The 18,209-nt window shown below is 34.9% G+C and overlaps 2 protein-coding genes across 2 annotated transcripts in view; one reads left to right on the forward strand and one right to left on the reverse strand.

Annotated features, from left to right (window-relative positions):
- Positions 1 to 3,396, reverse strand: part of LOC111459834 (protein BOLA4, chloroplastic/mitochondrial) — a 5,442-nt gene extending 2,046 nt beyond the window's left edge. Inside the window, exons 1-2 of the mRNA XM_023102912.1 lie at positions 2,964 to 3,396; positions 123 to 190 (exon numbers count right to left, since the gene is read on the reverse strand). Coding sequence (XP_022958680.1) covers positions 123 to 190; positions 2,964 to 3,269 — 374 coding nt within the window. The 5' untranslated portion in view covers positions 3,270 to 3,396. The remainder of the gene's footprint in view (positions 1 to 122; positions 191 to 2,963) is intronic.
- Positions 3,397 to 4,697: 1,301 nt separating this feature from the next.
- On the forward strand, positions 4,698 to 17,892 carry LOC111459258 (dual specificity protein kinase YAK1 homolog). Its single transcript, XM_023102069.1, has 18 exons — positions 4,698 to 5,480; positions 7,576 to 7,775; positions 9,932 to 10,085; positions 10,840 to 10,949; positions 11,029 to 11,098; positions 11,193 to 11,275; positions 11,392 to 11,473; positions 11,547 to 11,587; positions 11,808 to 11,930; positions 12,928 to 13,075; positions 13,347 to 13,461; positions 13,542 to 13,624; positions 13,891 to 13,965; positions 14,424 to 14,501; positions 14,635 to 15,431; positions 16,706 to 16,855; positions 17,249 to 17,535; positions 17,657 to 17,892. The coding sequence occupies exons 1-18, from the start codon at positions 5,274 to 5,276 to the stop codon at positions 17,728 to 17,730; spliced, it is 2,877 nt and encodes a 958-aa protein (XP_022957837.1). The 5' UTR covers positions 4,698 to 5,273; the 3' UTR covers positions 17,731 to 17,892.
- Positions 17,893 to 18,209: the final 317 nt, after the last annotated feature.

The raw sequence follows: 18,209 nt of genomic DNA on the forward strand, positions 1-18,209 counted from the left end.
TTTTTTTTTTTTTTTTTTTTTTTTGAAGTATATAAACTATTTTATCAGTAAGGCATTCTAATAAATCAAATTTCTTACACTATGCTACCATAGAAAAGCAATTATAGGGAAAAAGTCCTCACCTAACATGTCGTCCATCTCCATAAGCATCTTTTACTGATACAGATTGTGCTTCTAATTGTTCCTTAATCTGATGGAGAAATTTGCAATGTCAACTCAATAAATAAAAACTGAGTCATCTTGAAAAAGATGAAGAAAATGTAAAAAGAATAGCCACAAATTGGAAGAAAAAACTCAAGAAAGAAATAACAACTTCTGTTCAAATAGGTTTTACCAGAATAATTTCAAGAAATATTCATTACTATGATTGCACAGCTTTTAAGTAAGATGATGAATTACCTGTACATTTCTATAATTTAATCCTTTTAGAACAGTTGAAATTTGAATGTTTTAGCCCCTTCAGCAAGTTAATGTCAAGAAATGGAGCTCATTTCAAAACATGAAGGAGTGCAATAAGAAATTAAGAAATGCTGGAGAGCAGGAAAACAAATAGACCCGAAAAAATAAACAAACTACCGAGCCATTCAAATACCAATTCATGAGCAGTTGAACAACACACCCATCCACAATATGTTGTAAACTAAACTTTATCTCCACTTATGTTCCTAATCCTTAATTTAGCATCCCACCATAAGAAACAATTTTTTTTTTCCTTGGATAAGAAACGATAAGAAACAAAAAGATCTAATAGAACCAGGCCATAAAATAACAGCTTAGGCTGGGTAGACAGAACCCCACCCAAATAGCTACAAAATAAGAGCTTTCCAGTCACAGATAATCATCAACTAACAGTAATTACAAAAGAATTTACTATTATTTGAACAGCACATGAAGTATGTTGCGCACTGTTGCAAAAAGAATAAAAATAAGATAGTTTATTTTTTTAAATGCCTTTGATTTCTTTCCAGTCACAGATAATCATCAACTAAGAGTAATTACAAAAGAATTTACTATTATTTGAACACCACATGCAGTAAGTTGCGCACTATTGCAAAAAGAATAAAAATAAAATAGTTTATTTTTTAAAATGCCTTTGATTTCTTTCCTTCCATAAGATGCAAAGGAGAGCCCTAGCCGCACAACTCTGTAATATCTGACCTTGCCTTTAAAAGAACAACCTGCCCAACCCTCCACCATTCATCTACATTTCTAGAGATGCAAAGAGATAATTCGTATTCATTCATAATATACTAGCGGTTCTCAAAGTACAGGACCAATGAAGGAAGAGATGATCCATGGATTCACCCTCTTAGTGAGGAAATAGTGAATGGGATAAAACCCAATTATTGAACTTCCTTTAGCTTTTCACGAGTGTTAAGAAAGGACCACGGAAACATCTTCACCAGTTTAGAAATCTTGAAATTCCAAAAAAGGTTTACTGACAGGGATTTCAACTTCGAAGTCGAACAAGTAGGCTTTAGGAAGAGAAAGTACACATCAATTCAAGGGACCAACAAGCTTTATCTTTGAGAAGCCCAAGATGGACCATGTAGAGTTTCTCGAGGAGGGCCAACCAACTACCAAAGTATTGGTTGAAAAAACCTCTTCGCTCCTAAATTCCAAGCTTGTTGGTCCCAGTTTCAAAATTTCGATGCAGAAACTCTTTCTTAAAAAAGCATATAATTATGGAAGAATAACTGAGCAAAGAGAACCAAGTCAGACCACTTGTCCTCCCAGAAACAGATCCTCTACCCATTTTCAACTCTAAACTACAAGAACTAAAAGAAGGCTATGTCTCTAGCAAAGTCACACCACAACCTACATCATATTTTTCCTTTGGACAACTTACCTAGCCAAAAGATTTCTAGTCCGTAGCCATGGCTCTTCCCCCAAAGTTGCATCTTCTTGAGAAGAGCATTGTTTCTCTATTTGAGGGACCCCAATCCAAAATTGTCATACACGGTGGGAAGGGAAGACAAGTTCCACTTCACCCAATGAGAAGCAAGATTATAGACGTTCCTGTTCCAAATGAAACTCTCATCAATTGTTTCAAAGCCTTCATGACTTTCATGGGAGCTTAAGGAAAGAGACATAATGAATTAGTAGATTGTTCAAAATTGTTTGAGCCAAGGCCAATGTAAGCAATGATGTTACATAAATGTAACTGATTGTCCAAACAACCACTCGGAATTCCTAGATTTCCTAGAAAGGCTTTTGCGTCAGCAATGGCCCTCATCCTGGAACCAATGGTTAGAGGGTACTTGATTCCTTTGAATGATAAAGGTTGATACCAACAATTTCTGTATATCCCAGTTTGAACACAGGTGACCTCGGGATGAATTAGTTAACTAGTTGTGCCTTTGGCCCGCCTTCTATTCTAATGAACGGCTCAGCTTAGGGCTAAACAGGTTGCTATATTATAAATTGAAACGAGAAACCCAAGCTACATCAAAGCCGCAACAAAGATGCATTTGTAGAAAAGAACGGAAACGCATAAGTTTGATAACTGTTAGACGAATAATACGACTCTCCATAATGATATGATATTGTCCACTTTGAGCATAAGCTCTCATCGCTTTGCTTTGGGCTTCCTCAAAAGGCCTTATTCCAATAGAGAGAGTATTATTTGATTATAAACCCATGAACATTCCCGACGTGGGACTTTCATCATTCAACAAAACATAAACAAAACATTAAGTGAAATCATCACACATAATCGCAGTTAAGTTCTTTCTCTATGTCCTACAGAAAACACTTCTGAACTACAATCAACTCGGAGATTCCATTTCTCTCAATTAGCTCAGTAACTTGCCCTGCATTTCCTCAAAGAGCATACGCAATAGTTATCTAAATAGTTATCTAAAACGAGAAAAAGATGAATCTAAAACGAGAAAAAGATGAATCCAAACCGATAAAAATAAAAATTAAAAAAAAAAAAAAAAAAAAACTAATCAATATACTACCTTGTTCTCCATTGACTGCATAAGCGGGGAATCGATAGATCCAGAGTCATTCACTTGAGTGGCTCTAACACACATGTTCCGACTTGAACCCCAATTTGAGGATCTTCCATTAACATAACTAAATTTCAAAACATTACTACTCTTACTACGGACACAAGTGGCGGTTGTTGTAGTGATTGCAGCGGAAACGGCGGCGGTGCGGACACAGTTGGTCGTGAATTGTTGGGAAACAATAGAAAACTGTTCGTTTCGGTGAACAAATAGTGGAAGAACCCGACGGAACGCGACTTGCGGAACCTTAATCATCCTCGTCGAAGTCTTAGCCGCGGCTGAATCGATCGAACTGCTCTTACTTGATTGGTTTGTTCTACCGAGTTCTTGGTTGATCTTTGATGTATGGTCTGCACACGCTTAACACCCAGGCTGAGTTATAAATTTACCCTCGACTTTACCAATTATTTTAATAATACATTTATTTATTTTTTAACAAAATCGCAATATTATTAAATATTTAAAACGTCATCAAATATTCGAAAAATCAACAAAAACAAGTTGATATATACACTTTTTTATTTTATTTTTTTTATTAACATTTTAATTATTTTTCTTTTGGTAAATATAATTTTAAAGCATTTTAAAAACTCAATAAAATTATTTTATCTTTCAAATGTTTTAAGCATTTTAAAATAAAAATGGCATTTGTTTATACTTAAATAATATATATATATATATATATATATATATATATATATATATATTTTGTATTCTTTATATATATATATATATATTTCACTCTATTAGAACTCTAAAGATAATTTATCTCAAAAGTTATTAAATTATATTTATTTAGTAAATGCATATATATATATATATTACAAAATACAATTAGATTATAATATTAAATTTTTCTTAAAAGTTGATATGTAATTAAATCCAATAAAATATTTTAACCCTTTAACACAAATCAAATTTTACCTTAGTAGAGGGTTAAAAGCGAATTAGTTGCGGTAATTTAGTTGGGCTAGATTAATAAAATTATTCATCAAAATACAAAATTAAACACAATTTTTTAAAACTTTCAATTATATTCTTCCTTTTTTTTTTTAATTTAAAAAAGATTTTTAATTTTTTTTACCATTAATTTTAGAATTAAACCGTTAATATTTTGTTTTTAAAAAAATACCCTCTTAACTTTTTAAAAGTGTTAAAAAAAATATCATTAAATTTTAAAAAATCCTTATATATATATATATTTTTTAAATTTCAATTTTTTTTAAAATTTATTTAAAAACTAAGAAAAAATACCTTTGATTAAAAAAAAAAAAACTAAAAAATACACACGAACGTTTCCATAAAATATTTGTAGATAATGTACGAGACAGAGATAATTTTCATCTATAGTAAAAAAAATTTAAATTTTATTTTATTTTTTAAAAATTTGAAGTATTTTTTATTAATTTATTTTGAAAGGTTAGGACGAGGTTGAGCACGTGCGTGTGGGTGCGATGGTGGAAGTTTGAGATTTGAACAAATAAAAGGAAGAGAATTATGTTTACACGTAATGTAAATTCCCTCATGCATGTTCACAAATAGCTCACAAAAATTACATATTTATTTATTTATTTATTTATTTCTGGAAAAATAAAAAAAAATAACAATAAAAAAATCCGAAAAGAAGAAGGAAAAAAATAGGGTAAGGCTCTGCTTCAACTGTGTTAATGTCATAAAGAATAATATTTGGATGAACATATCCTCATTATTGTCTCATATTATACTCAATATATCAAAAATTCATTCATTTTCATCTATTTTTTTTTTCTCTCTCTCTCTCTACTTTTCAATTTGCGCATCACAAATTGATTTGTCGTTGTGGGCTTTTCTGAGGGTGTTGTATTGTTAATTTATAGTATTTGGGTCAAATTTTAATGCTTTTTGTTTGATCGAAATTTTGGGGGGATTCATTCAATGTTCAGATAATCGTCAATCTGATACGGCCATGTCAGATTGATCGATTTTCTTTTCTTGCCATGGATTTTTGGGAGGGTTTTGTCGGGTTGTGTTGTGATTCGAGATTGAATTAGAGGGGAAATCAGAATGGGAGTGGATTCAGTTGGCGGATTTCTTGAATTGGGAGTGAGTTTGGAACCATGATGCAATTTGGGGGATTCGAGAATCGGTTCACCCTGTAGTGAACTTCACCGTCACTTTGTGTGTTTCTTGGTTTTGTATCTTATGCGTGAAGATTAGCTCCAATGGAGGATTTGGGGGATATCAATTCTTTGGTTCGAGCTTGATTTCGGGCCTTGGTTAATGGCTAAGGAAGAAGCTAGAACTACTGATGGTGCTGACCGTCGTCAACCTGCACAATTGAGCGCCGAATGCGACTCGCCGGCTGCTTCGACATCGGCGTCTCTAGGATCGCTGTGGCATCCTAGGCAACTTGGTTTTGGTCCTTATTTGCATCGGGAAGATGCTGCCGCGAAGCCCCAAGATTCGCGTTTTGCCGCCAGAATACCCGTAAGTTCTTGTTTTATCCTGTAAATGCTTATTCTTTCAGTCTGCATGTTAGATACCGAACTTTATAGTAGTTTTAGTGTTCTGTTCCTAAGTTGTCTCTATGACGTGGTACTACACAGTTGAATTTCTCAGCCCAAGGGGGTTCAATTTTAAGCTTGTGAGTTAACCAGGCTTGGGAAGTGGGTAGCTTAGTTTGGGGCGGGGGTGGAGGGGGAGGTTTGTTCTTGCCAGAATAATACTGATTGTTGCTAAATTGTCATTGAAACGTTTAGTTCTGGACTACTTGTCTATGTCATTCAGCATAGAACATGTTATACGTTCCTTAGAGACTTCTAGAGCTATTTGTTGCCGTTGTAGTAGCAGGAAGGTCTCTCTTTCAGTAGCCTATTTGATTACTCGTTTGTAGCTGTAGAAGTAGGCATCATTGTACGAAAATTGGTTGTATGTGTGATTTTTTTTTTCAAACACTACCCCATATTTATATTGTACCTCTTTTGAAAATTGTAGAAATTCCATGGTCTTTGATGCTGATGATTATCAAATGTTAAAGGTCGGGAATTGTGTAAAAGAAAATCAAGTGTCAAAGGATAAAAAAGTCTTTGAAGATCGATAGATTTGATGAACTTCTTATCTTATTTTTTTACTTTCTAGTTGGGTTTCTTGCTATAGTTAAAATCCAGTTAGAGTTCTAGATAGATTTTAATTTGGACATTGTTTAAATAATACTGTAGAAAATGAAGCCCGATTTCCAACAATTTCAGTATTCTGAGCCAGCTTACGGATTCATTCATTCAAGTCAAAAGGTGGACTTCTAAGTTGTGATAGTGAATTGTATGGATAATAGGAAGGCATTGTCGTACTCTCCTTGGACATTTGTTTTGAAACTGAAAAAATACCTATGGTTTTAACTAGAGCTCTCTTTTATTCTCTCTTGCTTTATCTCTAGGTTCATTTTGTCTTGTATGTGATTGTGGAGACCGTATGATGGAGTTTAGCAGTGCAGTCTGAAATAATTTTTTCTATTAGTTTAGCCTTTTGGTTTGTTGGGGTTTCGAGTCCAAAGGGAGGATAAGACAAAATTTTCATCTTTTTAGATTGGATTGCTTCAAAAGCAGGTGCACTGGCTGGAATGGCCTTTAGTTGAGCTTTATTGTCCCCAGAATTCCAAGTCTTTTAAGAATATAAGCTATCTCATTCTCATGGTGGCATTCACACAAAAGATGTGGTCAAAGAAGGGTTCCATATCAGACCCTTCTCCAAGCACGTCTATGTGCCTCAAGAACAATGAATCTTAAGCCCACCTTTTTGTTCTCTGCCCATTTGCTAAAAAATTATGGAACTCATGCTCAACAGCTTTAAATGGTGAGAGGTCCACGACGTTACCGTCACCATTGGCTGATTTCCTTTACATTTTTTTTTTTTACCGGGGATCCTCTTCAGGAGGAGAAGATAACTTTATGGCTTCATTTAACTTGGGCGTTCTTTGGAGGATTGGCTATTGAAGCAATGGAAGAATTATGGTTGTCGCTCTTCACAGTTTTTTATAGTACGCCTTCTCTGATCGACTTAGATTGAATACCTTTTGTTTAGATCTCTCCTTCTAGGCTTAGGGCCTCATCTTTATCCCTAAGGCTTTTACTTTCTCTCATTTTATCGGATCTATACATTGTCCTTCCTTTTTTGTTTTTTTTTTGTTTTAATAATATATATTTTTTTATTTATACATATACAAAAAAAAAAAAAAAAAAAAAAATTACTTGAGGTGTCAAAACACATATTGATGCATTGGAGTTTAAAAGGTAAAAAATGATGTGGCTTAATTATGTGCGTAATTGTGATAACAATCTTTTCTCTAAATTTTGTTTTTCTATTCATATTCTTTTTTCATTGCTCGTCATTTAAATTTTACACAAGTTTATAGTTGAGGCAGATTACTAAGATAGTCCAAGATATTGAACCTTAATTTAATATGGGTCATTTATTACAATGTCCATCCTAGGGCGATATAATTTGTATATTATCGTATTAAGAATTGATACTGGTTCAATGAGAAATAGCAATCTGTTGTTCTGACGTAAAACTTTTGATTGTTCAGCTGGTTGCTAGATTAACCAAGGACATAGTTGAAACATACAGAAAATGCAATCCAGAGTTTAAATATTCAGAAGAGTTAAATCTGAAGAGATATTTGACGAGCCCATCTATTGGAGTCCTCAATGATGACTATGATAATGTGAACTCAGATCTTATTTTGGCGGTGAACTCTGTTTTACTCAATTTTGACACACAACGAAGGTTTGTGTGTTTCCTGAATGAAACTCTCAATCCTTATTTTCCACTAATTTTCTTGTTCTGCACACTGTTTCTACCATGCATCTGCAGGGACTGTGTTGAACTTTCTTTAGTTGAAGTCAGCATTTGATATCTTTATTGGCCTCATAGTTGTACATATCTAATCCTGATTTTTTTTGGGGTCTGCAATGCAAGATATCAGCATACATATTGACTAGAACTTAGATCTTGTATTAAATTTAAGTTGAGTTCAAAGATAATTTGGTCACCAAGAAGTTATTTAGGATATATAGGTTGTATCATCGAGAAGCTATGTCTTGCTTCTTATTCTTGAGTGAAGTTACCTAAAAAAGGTATAGGAAACGAAAAATAAAAGTTATTCCAACAATGACAAATAGGGGATGAAAAGAAGTCCTAAAGTGAGTGAAGATTGCCAATATGATGGACAGATCTGTTTAAGATTGAAGCCTGATTGGGCTTCAGACCTAGTCTTTTGATGATTGTTACTGTTTGTTTTGGGCAAGAACTAGGAAGCAGATATTTCATTTATAGGATGAAATATATGAAAACTGAGAAGTTTTTGATTGATTGGAGTTACATAAAACTTTTTTTTTTTTTTTTTTTTTTTTCTCTTTTGTTAACTTGAAAATAGCTCAACTGGTTAAGACTATATCTTCAATCAAGGGATCAAATGTTTGAATCTCCACCCCCATTTTCTTTTCTTTTCTTAGTTATGGTTTTGCAGCATTTGGATCTAGGGGGGTATGGGTGTTGGTAACCTTACACATTGAAATGAAGCTTTGTTGGCTAAGTGATTGTGGCATAGAGTCAATGTGAGGGATTTTTAAAAAAAAAACTCCTGGAAAGTTATCTCTTGTAGTTTTCCTTTATTTTTCCACAATTTTTTCTTTAGGGGATGGCTCCAAAAATCAATTTATATATATTTTTTGGAGTATTGTTGGGTGGGAGAGTAACCCTTTTGCATCTCTTTCCCCATCTATACCATATATTGGATATGAGGCTGCATCCCATGGCCTTTGCTATGCCACATTCGAGGCAGTCTTCTTTTATTAACTTGCGGTTTTGTCACCCTACTATAGATAAGGAGTCTTTGAAGGTTTCTGCTATGCTTTCGAGGGATATCCATGTAGGTTAGGGGAGGAGGAACGTTCGTCCTTAGGACCCCTTTGTGTGCTCCCTCATCCTTTTCCCTTGCTTGGAAGGTTACAATTCTAAAGAAGGTAAAGTTCTTTGCTTTTGACAAGTCTTACATGGGAAAGTTAATGCTATAGATTGGTGTAGAGACATTCTTTCTTCCTTTTGGGCCTAGTGGTGTTCCTTTGCAAAGGTGTCTCCGAGGACCTTGACCCTATTCTTTGGATTACTATTTTTTTTAGTCGATTTGGTACTGTTCTTAGGAGGCTTTCAAAGTTTCTCTAGTGTGAAATAGGGATTGTTTGACTATGATGGAGGAGATTTTGCAGTTTCCAACCCCTTATAGGGAGAGGGCGAACTTCTTTGGCAGACTTACTTCTTTGTTGTAGTTTGGGGGATTTGGTTAGAAAGAAATCATAGAATCTTCAGAGAGAGCCCTTTGAGGGAGTTATGGGAGGTTATCCGATTAATGCCCTTATTTGTAATGTGGTAATGGAGTTTGTAATTATCATTTATACCATGGATATTATTTATTTTTTTTGGTAGTTTGTTTGGCTATATTGTTTCATATTGTTCGATGAAAGTATGGTTTCTAGTAAAGAAAAAAAAAATGTCTAACCTGAAATCTATGAGACTAAAAATATCATAGAACTTCGACCAAACTTTTCATGAAAATGAAATTTCGTAAAAAGTGTGGCTTGCAGCTCCTTTTTGCTTTTGCATAGAACACAGAAAGCAAGGATTTCTATTTCCATTTCTTTCTCTTTTATTGAACATTATACTAATATCTATAAATAATATAGTTTTGCAGCATTTAGATGGTTGAAGGAGTATTTCTTTTGTCTCATTCAAGTTTGTATTTCACCCCTGTGACTAGGGTCAAGAACTGAAGTTTCGTTTCAGCATATATCCTTTACTTTTTGTAGAACTATATTGTTTATCATCCAAAGACTATGTAGAATTCAATTGATTATGTTTTTGATTAGGTTAATTGGTAATTTCAGATATGTTGTCAAAGATCTACTTGGCCATGGGACCTTTGGGCAGGTTGCTAAATGCTGGGTTGCGGAAACTAACAGCTTTGTAGCTGTGAAGATCATAAAAAACCAACCTGCATATTATCAGCAAGCACTGGTTGAAGTATCTATTTTGACATTGGTAACTATGTTCCCATTCATATCTATTTGGACAATGGTTATGTCTTCTTTTTTTTTTTTCACTCTTTTTGTTGCTATTTGGAGGATTTAGTGAAACAATTAAGCTGTTTTCTTCTTCTTTTTTTTTTTTTTTTTTTGTGATCTAAAAATTAAATTTTGGAAAAGCTATATTTCTTATAAGTATTAAATTTGAGCATGCGCTTGTTATTGAAATTTGGTAATAAATTCATACTGAATTTAGAGAGAGAGAGAGAGAGAGAGAGAGAAAATTCACCAATCTCTCGGGCTGTTCTACCATCAAGATTCTCACAGTGTGAGCTGTGAAAATAATATTTCTCTTGCAGAATATGACTTATAATGAAAAAAATAGAGGGTAATATCCACTAAAATGAGCCCAACAAACAAGATCTGGATAATCGGCCTAACTAAAGGGATGACGAATGTTTGGATGAGGTAAAACAGCTAAAGCCTCCAAAAAGTTACTCCTACAATCATCCAGAAAAATAATTGTTCGGTTCCTTGAATACTAGTTCATTAATGGCAGAATGAGATTACATATGAAGTGGTAAAAATCCTCAGCAGAAGAAAAGAAAGGAAATACAGAAATCAAATAACAATTAGGACTTGGTTCGTAGATATGATGTCTGCTTTCGTTTATTTTCTTGACATGGCTTTCTGAATCGCATGTGCCCTGCAAATATAAGAAAAATATAGTGCGAGACCTCATATTTTTGTTGTATTGGGTTCCCTTGCAGTTAAATAAGAAGTATGATCCTCAGGACAAGCATCATATTGTCCGTATTTATGATTACTTCGTATATCAACGTCATCTGTGCATTTGCTTTGAGCTGCTTGATACAAATTTGTAAGTCACTACCTATTGTTCTTGTTATCTTGAAATTGTGATTCTAAAAGTTTGATTACAAATTCTGTCCATACTCTAGGTATGAGCTTATCAAGATGAATTATTTTATGGGGTTGTCATTGAGCATTGTTCAAATGCTATCCAAACAGGTATAATTCTTTTAGGGTTTGAATTTTCAAATGAACTATCACTTGGGTTCCGCTGATGACCACCTTACCTTGTGTCTTGTTTATATTGGAGAAGATCTTATGCGGACTTGCCTTATTAAAAGATGCTGGCATTATTCATTGTGATTTAAAGCCTGAAAATATTCTTTTATGCACAACGTAAGTTATGGAGATAAAGTTTTCTTTTTTTTTTTTTTTTTTTTTTAAAATTGTTCTTTTGAGTGTTTACACAAGTCTCTTGATATACTTATTTTTCACTATTGTACTGGAAACAGCACTGCAAAGCCGGCAGAAATTAAAATAATTGACTTCGGATCAGCTTGCATGGAAAACCGCACTGTTTATTCTTACATTCAGGTGATTCCTGATCTCCATTTCATCCTCAGTATTCTAAAATGATCTGTTTCTTATACTTCTTACTCTCGTGCAGAGCCGCTACTACAGATCTCCAGAAGTTCTGCTTGGATATCAGTATCCTTCCGAATGTATTTATTGTCATGTACAATTTTCCGAAGTTCCAAATTAAAAAAGAAGAGTTTGAAAACATTGCCACGAAGGAAAATGAACTTTTATTTGTAAACTTTTGAAAACCTACGAAGTAATTGGTGGTAGGATATATATGTGTGTGTATGTGTGTATATTTATATACATATCCTACGATTTCAGATGTGACCCTTAACCCTCTTTTCAGATACACTACAGCTATTGATATGTGGTCATTTGGTTGCATAGTTGCCGAGTTGTTTCTAGGATTGCCATTATTTCCAGGAGCTTCTGAATTTGATTTATTAAGGCGGATGATTGACATTCTTGGGTATGTCTTTTTTAAGTTTTCTTTTTATTGACAACAAAAAGTTCATCCAAAATACGAACTGAAAAAATGCTCTAAGGGCTTGCAAAACATCATATTAATCTGGAAGAAATATAGGACAGGGAAAAGACACGAGAGTTCTTATACAGAACACTAGTTGGAAGGTACACACTAGTTTGCCAAATATTCTTCAGATTTTTCACTAAGAATATTCTTCTCTCTCCAATCACACGTTCAAAAGCACCTTTACTTGCATTGAGCAACAAAACAAAAAATCTGGAGGCATGGCCCTAATATAATAGCATCGAACCAGAAAACAAAATGTTTCCTCTTTACAGTCATACTGCTCATCCCTTCAAACACGAAGCTTCTAGTGTTGGAACTTGGAAGAGAGTTCGAGATAAAACCCAAAGGTGTCCAATAGTTTCCACCAACTCAATATGTGATCCTCTTGGAAACAGTGCCCATGGAAAAACCTTGATTTTCTTTGGGTATTTTCCTTTCCAAATTCTCTTACAAAACTCAAGGGAGGAGACTGTTTTCTGTAGGAGAAATGCTTTGAAAATTGAAATATGGACTTAGGAGAACGAGGCAGAGTTTAGACCAACGTGCTTAGGTCATGAAATTTATAAAATTTCTCGTCCAATCATCATCGGAGTAGAAGTTCATATATTACTTCACTTCTTTTCCCTCAAATGACTGGGAGAAGATCAAATTATTTGATCTGAATTTTTTTGAACTAATTTGTTCTCTGACAATCATTGTTTGTCTGCTCTAGTGGTTTTTTGTAACCTTCTTTTGGAAAAAGAGATGCCTTATCCTTTTGTTCCTTAGGATGTTTCTCTGTCGGCTTTGGCCTTTTGAATGAATTCCTTTACTTCTCAATAAAAAAAATTTAAAATAATAATAATAATTTTATATTTATTTATAAGAACCATTGTTCCTACCTATTTTTGAAATAATTTTGACTTTCCTGTCATGCATGTTTTATAATTAACAGGGGACAACCTCCGGATTATATGCTGAAGGAGGCCAAACATACTAGCAAATTCTTTAAGTTTATTGGAGGTTTCCATAATGAAAATGGCGAAATTTCTGCAAGTGGCAGAAGCACTTTTCAAGTATTCAAGGCAGAAGAATATGAAGCTGTAAGTGTACATTTATTAGTTCCGTTATTCCAACAAAATCAACTATTGCCAAGAAAATACATTGAATATCAGTACACAGTGATGCTTTTGCTAGACATTTTCCTGTCTAATCAATCTATTCTGGATGATGCCTAGCAATTTAGATGCTCTGGTTCTTTTTCTAAATTGGTAAATTGTTCTTGCATATTGACTCCCTATTTGTTTACAAGTATTCAGCTTTTCGTTCGGACATATGTCCAATTGTGCAATTGAATTGCTTGTTTATTTTCAGAGAGAAATGAAGAAGCCTTCAATTGGGAAAGAGTATTTCAATCAGAATAACCTCGAAGGAATTGTGACCAACTACCCTTATAGAAAGAACTTAGCCGAGGAAGATAGAAAGAAAGGTAGGCCTTTTTGTCCTTGACCCTAAACCTTTTTTTTCTTAGGAACTTCTAAAAGGAGTTGCATTGTAATTTATTAACAGAGAGTCAAGTACGACTGGCTTTAATTGATTTCTTAAAGGGCCTTGTAGAGTTTGATCCTGCAAAAAGGTGGTCGCCTTCACAGGTATTGACCCTGTCCCTATAAGTTTTTTTTTTTTTTTTTTCTAAAACCGCAAACAAAACCTTTCATTGAATAAATGAAAAGAAACGAACACTCGAGGATACCTGCTCCAAAAAGGAGCAAAATATAGAACACAATATAGAAAGTATGCCTTGTAAAGAGAAAGCAAATAAAAGCCTTAGATAATTTAATTTTTGATTGACCTGAATAGTATTTTGTAACTAAGAGGCAATAGGAACTTGGATATTGAATCCTTAAGTGGCATGCAGGCCTCCAAACACCCTTTTGTGACAGGCGAGCCTTTCACGTGCCCATACACACCTCCACCAGAGACTCGGCGTTTGGTAAGTTTGTTAAGTGTTATTACGATTATGAAACTCTCATGTTTATTTTTAAACTGAAAAAATTTCAAATCATTGCTGTTATTGTCTTGTTAATATTTGACCTTAATTATGAAGTTTATTGGGTTCATACAACTAATTTCATTTCATTGTGAGACTACAAAGGATGATTGTAAGTTGACTAATGATGAGGAACTAATGGGAACAGTTTTTTCATTGTGAGAGTACCTGCATAATTTACGATAAGGCAACTGCTGGATTAATCATATGTGTCTCATGTAATTCATTTACAGAGATTCTTTGTTCACTATTGTTTTTATATGACTTCTGGGCTTTCCCCCTAGGTCAACTTATTTTATCTGTGAGATAACTTTCTGTTTTGCATCACTAGGTTATTAGCGAGGTAGGATGACAATTAATGCAACTTTTTCTTTATTATTATTATTTTTTCTCTTTCTCAGCCTGTTTCGCAAAACATAAAGGTGGACGGCCATCATCCGGGTGGAGGGCATTGGTTTGCAGCTGGTCTTTCTCCCAATGTGAGACTGTTGTCCCTTTAATACCATTTTTTAAAAATTTATTGGAGGCCATTCAAATTACTAATTGTCATTTTTGCAGGATCTTACTAAATTTTTTTCTGATCTGAAAAATAAATAATATACTTACATTCAGATTGCAGGTAGGCACAGAGTTCAGCAGAGCAGCCCACATTTTCAGATGGTACCATATGCGCATGCTAACAGTTATGGCAGCATTGGAAGTCATGGTAGCTACAGTGAAAGTATTGGGTTTGGAAACAGCTATGGAAGTTATGGAGATAATGGTATGCTTGCATTTTATTCTCCTGTTGGTCCATCTGGAATGAATATGCATCCACAGAGAAGAATATCAGTGCATGCAAGTAGCCCAGATACACGGCAGAGGACTTTCCAATTATCACATGGCAATGGGATCGGTGTGAGCCCATCAACCGGAAACTTTGCACCACTGCCCCTAGGCACGAGTCCATCTCAGTTTACTCCACCAAGCAGTTATGGTCAAGTTTCGGTGGGCTCTTCTGGACATTATGGGCCAACTTCTCCCGCAAGGGGTAGTTGTCAGGGATCGCCTCTGGGAAAAATGGCTACAGTTGGTCACTTTAATAGAAGGAAATTTTGGGATTACTCGGGTACTCATGATGGTTCTTCATCGTCGCATTGGCAAGGGCAAACTACTGAAGGCACAAGTTACAGTCAAGCAGATGGGAACTCTTTACATGGTTGCTCACCATCTCATCTGCCACCGAGTAGCAATGCAACCAGCTGGAAGCAGCAGCAAGTTGGTTGTGGAAGCTCTGCTGGATACCCTACCATTCAGAGTATGCCAGCATCCCATTTGCCTGGTTCAAATATGCAATTTTCACAACCAACGGATATGACCCGTAATAAGTCTGAATTGCCTGATCCTGGAGATTGGGATCCCAATTATAGGTTAGTCGGTCAACTTCTGCATATCTATTGTTAACTTTCTGTGCATTTATATATCTGCATGGTGAAATATTTTATAGATTGTACTTACATTCTTAGATAACATGCGCATGATTTCATTTATATAGTATCTATTTGTCTTATTTCATATCAATAAATGTAATAGAACGGAGGAATTAAACAGGCTTTTGTATGTTCAATCTGGTCATCCTTTTTTCTAAACATTCTTATGCAACTTTTTATATTATAGTGCCTGGACTTTTAAAACCTTTCAAGTTTCAAGTGAGATTTGGTCTGCTAGATAATTGGATTTTGCGACCCAGCTAATTATCAACTGTTTCTTGCCTTTGAGAGATCTCCGTTTAAAATTTAGATTCTTGGTACCAAATATGATGTCACCTTAGCTTTGTTTTTGCAATGGATTTGTTTATATGTGCACGTGTTGGCATGTCTGACTGTAAATGTGTCTGGCTTCTAAACGTTGTTAGAATTTTGGACACGTGGACACATGTACATACCCCTCTGGAAAAAAATAATGAGATGTTTAAAAACTCCTTTAGACGATGTACTAGCAGTCCATTCTCAAATAAGTAATAAGAAAAGAAGATGATTTGTGAGAGCCCATGTAATGACTCAAGCCCATCGCCATCAGATATTGTCTTCTTTGTTTCTCTTTCGCGCTTCCCCTCAAGGTTTTTAAAACGGTCTGTTAGGGAAAGGTTTCTACACCCTTATAAAGAATGCTTTATTCTGCTTCCCAATCGATGTGAGATCTCACAGCCCAATACTGTAATAGTCCAGGTGCCCAGCCCTAAAGAAAGTTTGCCAAAGTGAATGATTGACGAAATTGTGAACCCTTTAAAAGAAACCATTCAATTAGCTTACTTTTTAGCTTCTTAGTGAAAAACATTTTTTTTTAATTAAAATGTTACATTTAAAAGGTTGATCTATTTTGAAGTGCTAAATATACAGATATGAGATATTCTCAAAAACACAAAATAAGTAAACTGTCTGAAATGTTTATGTACTCCATGTTTGTGCTTCTTAGCTATTCATTATTTATTCCATTACCACCTAAATACTTCTCGTTTCGTTTATCCATGATGTTGTGGATTGGTGATCTCTACTTAGATTACCATTAAAAAAAAAATCAATGAAGATGTAGGCTGATGGTGTCGTCATATGTTCCCATACTCTTCCTACCCGAATGCACTTGTCAGGTGCAGATCTTTTGTTTTGGGTCAAATTTTAACGTGTTATAATTTCTGTTCCTTCAGTGATGAACTACTCCTGCAAGATGATGGTTATTCAGATGTCAGCAGCGTTGCGGCTGGTTTCAGCAACTTGCACGTGGGTTCATCAAATCCATCAACTGGGACGGGAAGATTTAGTATGCCAAGTGCTAGTTTGAATTTAACCTCACAAAGGTAGGTATCACCTGCTTGTTTACTCGTTGAGACATTCTTAATTTTTGATTTTGTGTTACTTTGTTTGAATATTATGTGAATAATACATGCCTATTCCCGGTACAAGGTATTTGGGTTGGTTATACTCTGTGTATATTCATTTCCCCACGAACCAAACGCTATACGCGTTGATTATTTGAATAGTTAGGATGAAGTGGACATCTTTTCCTTTGGTGATTTGTAGATCCATTGTATAAGTAAAGAACTCCCTCACTAAATATATATTGTGAATTTCTCATAACCAGGTGGTATGATTTTCTTTTTCTGTTTTGGTTTGGTGCTGAGTTACCTTGAAATTTCATATTTTTCATTTTCAGTTTTCCTTTATGCGATTTTCATTCATTACATTTTCAGAAAAACTGGACCTGTCCAAGCATTTCCGCATGTAGAGGTGGGTAGCCCGCCCTCAGCTCAAGATTTGCACACTGGACATGCTCGTCCTTCATCGGAGTATTCTCATTTTATGCCTCATAGTTCATACAATTCCCCTAGCCGCTTGGGGCAACAACCTGTTCAGCGGTTCAATCAAGGGAGAAGCACCAACGTTCGAGGTTACGAGTGGAACGCTGTGAGGATCCAACCACCCTTGCCCAGCTATAATTCTGGAGGACCTCGTTCTCCTGGAAGTGGCATGTCATGGGGTAAATATGCCTTCAAGACAGTATTTGGCTATATAGCCTTTTACATTTTACCTTTCTTTCTTACTGAATCAAACCTCGTTTGGAATGTTTTGTATCGGTTATGATCGGTATTCTTTCGTAGGGTATAGAGCGAACCAGCCTGTTACAAGCATTCCTCCATCATCTCGTGGAAGAAAAGACTACGGGAGGATCTAGTATTTGAACAGCTTACTATTTCATCTCAAGAGAGTTGGCAGGCAAATTGTATTGGTATTTGAATTAGTTCACCTTCTTAGTGGGCTCTTGCCAGAAAAATCTTCATTCAGACCATGTTCATTAATTGTTTGCTTCATAATGATTTGTGGCCATGCTTCTATCCCCCTGCGTCGTATCACTGCTTTCTATTCTTTTGTCATTCAGTCAATTAGCCTACAACCCTCTTTTACGCTTTACTCGAATGCAAGCTAAGTCTCGATCATTCTTTCTCATTTGTTATATCTCTAATATTCACTTTGCATGTTTCGAGGAACGATTTCTGATATCCATTGCTGCTGCTGAGATGAATATTGGGAGATTTCGATTATACAAGATTAAGTTCACCCCATGCTAGATAGATAGAGGCATTATATCATTTTGTAACTTTTTCTTCAATTGATATAATAGGTGATTGGTGTTTCCTGTTCTTACATTTGGTT

The sequence above is a fragment of the Cucurbita moschata genome, unplaced genomic scaffold (assembly GCF_002738365.1).
Source record: "Cucurbita moschata cultivar Rifu unplaced genomic scaffold, Cmos_1.0 Cmo_Scf00022, whole genome shotgun sequence".
In the NCBI taxonomy this organism is placed as follows: Eukaryota; Viridiplantae; Streptophyta; class Magnoliopsida; order Cucurbitales; family Cucurbitaceae; genus Cucurbita; species Cucurbita moschata.

Bases quoted from the DNA above. Each gene is read 5' to 3' on its own strand.
- LOC111459258 (XM_023102069.1), top strand. From the start codon at position 5,274: ATGGCTAAGGAAGAAGCTAGAACTACTGATGGTGCTGACCGTCGTCAA. The intron at 11,276-11,391 runs GTAAGTTATGGA...TACTGGAAACAG, and splicing joins AATATTCTTTTATGCACAAC to CACTGCAAAGCCGGCAGAAA. The intron at 13,966-14,423 runs GTAAGTTTGTTA...TCTCTTTCTCAG, and splicing joins CACCAGAGACTCGGCGTTTG to CCTGTTTCGCAAAACATAAA.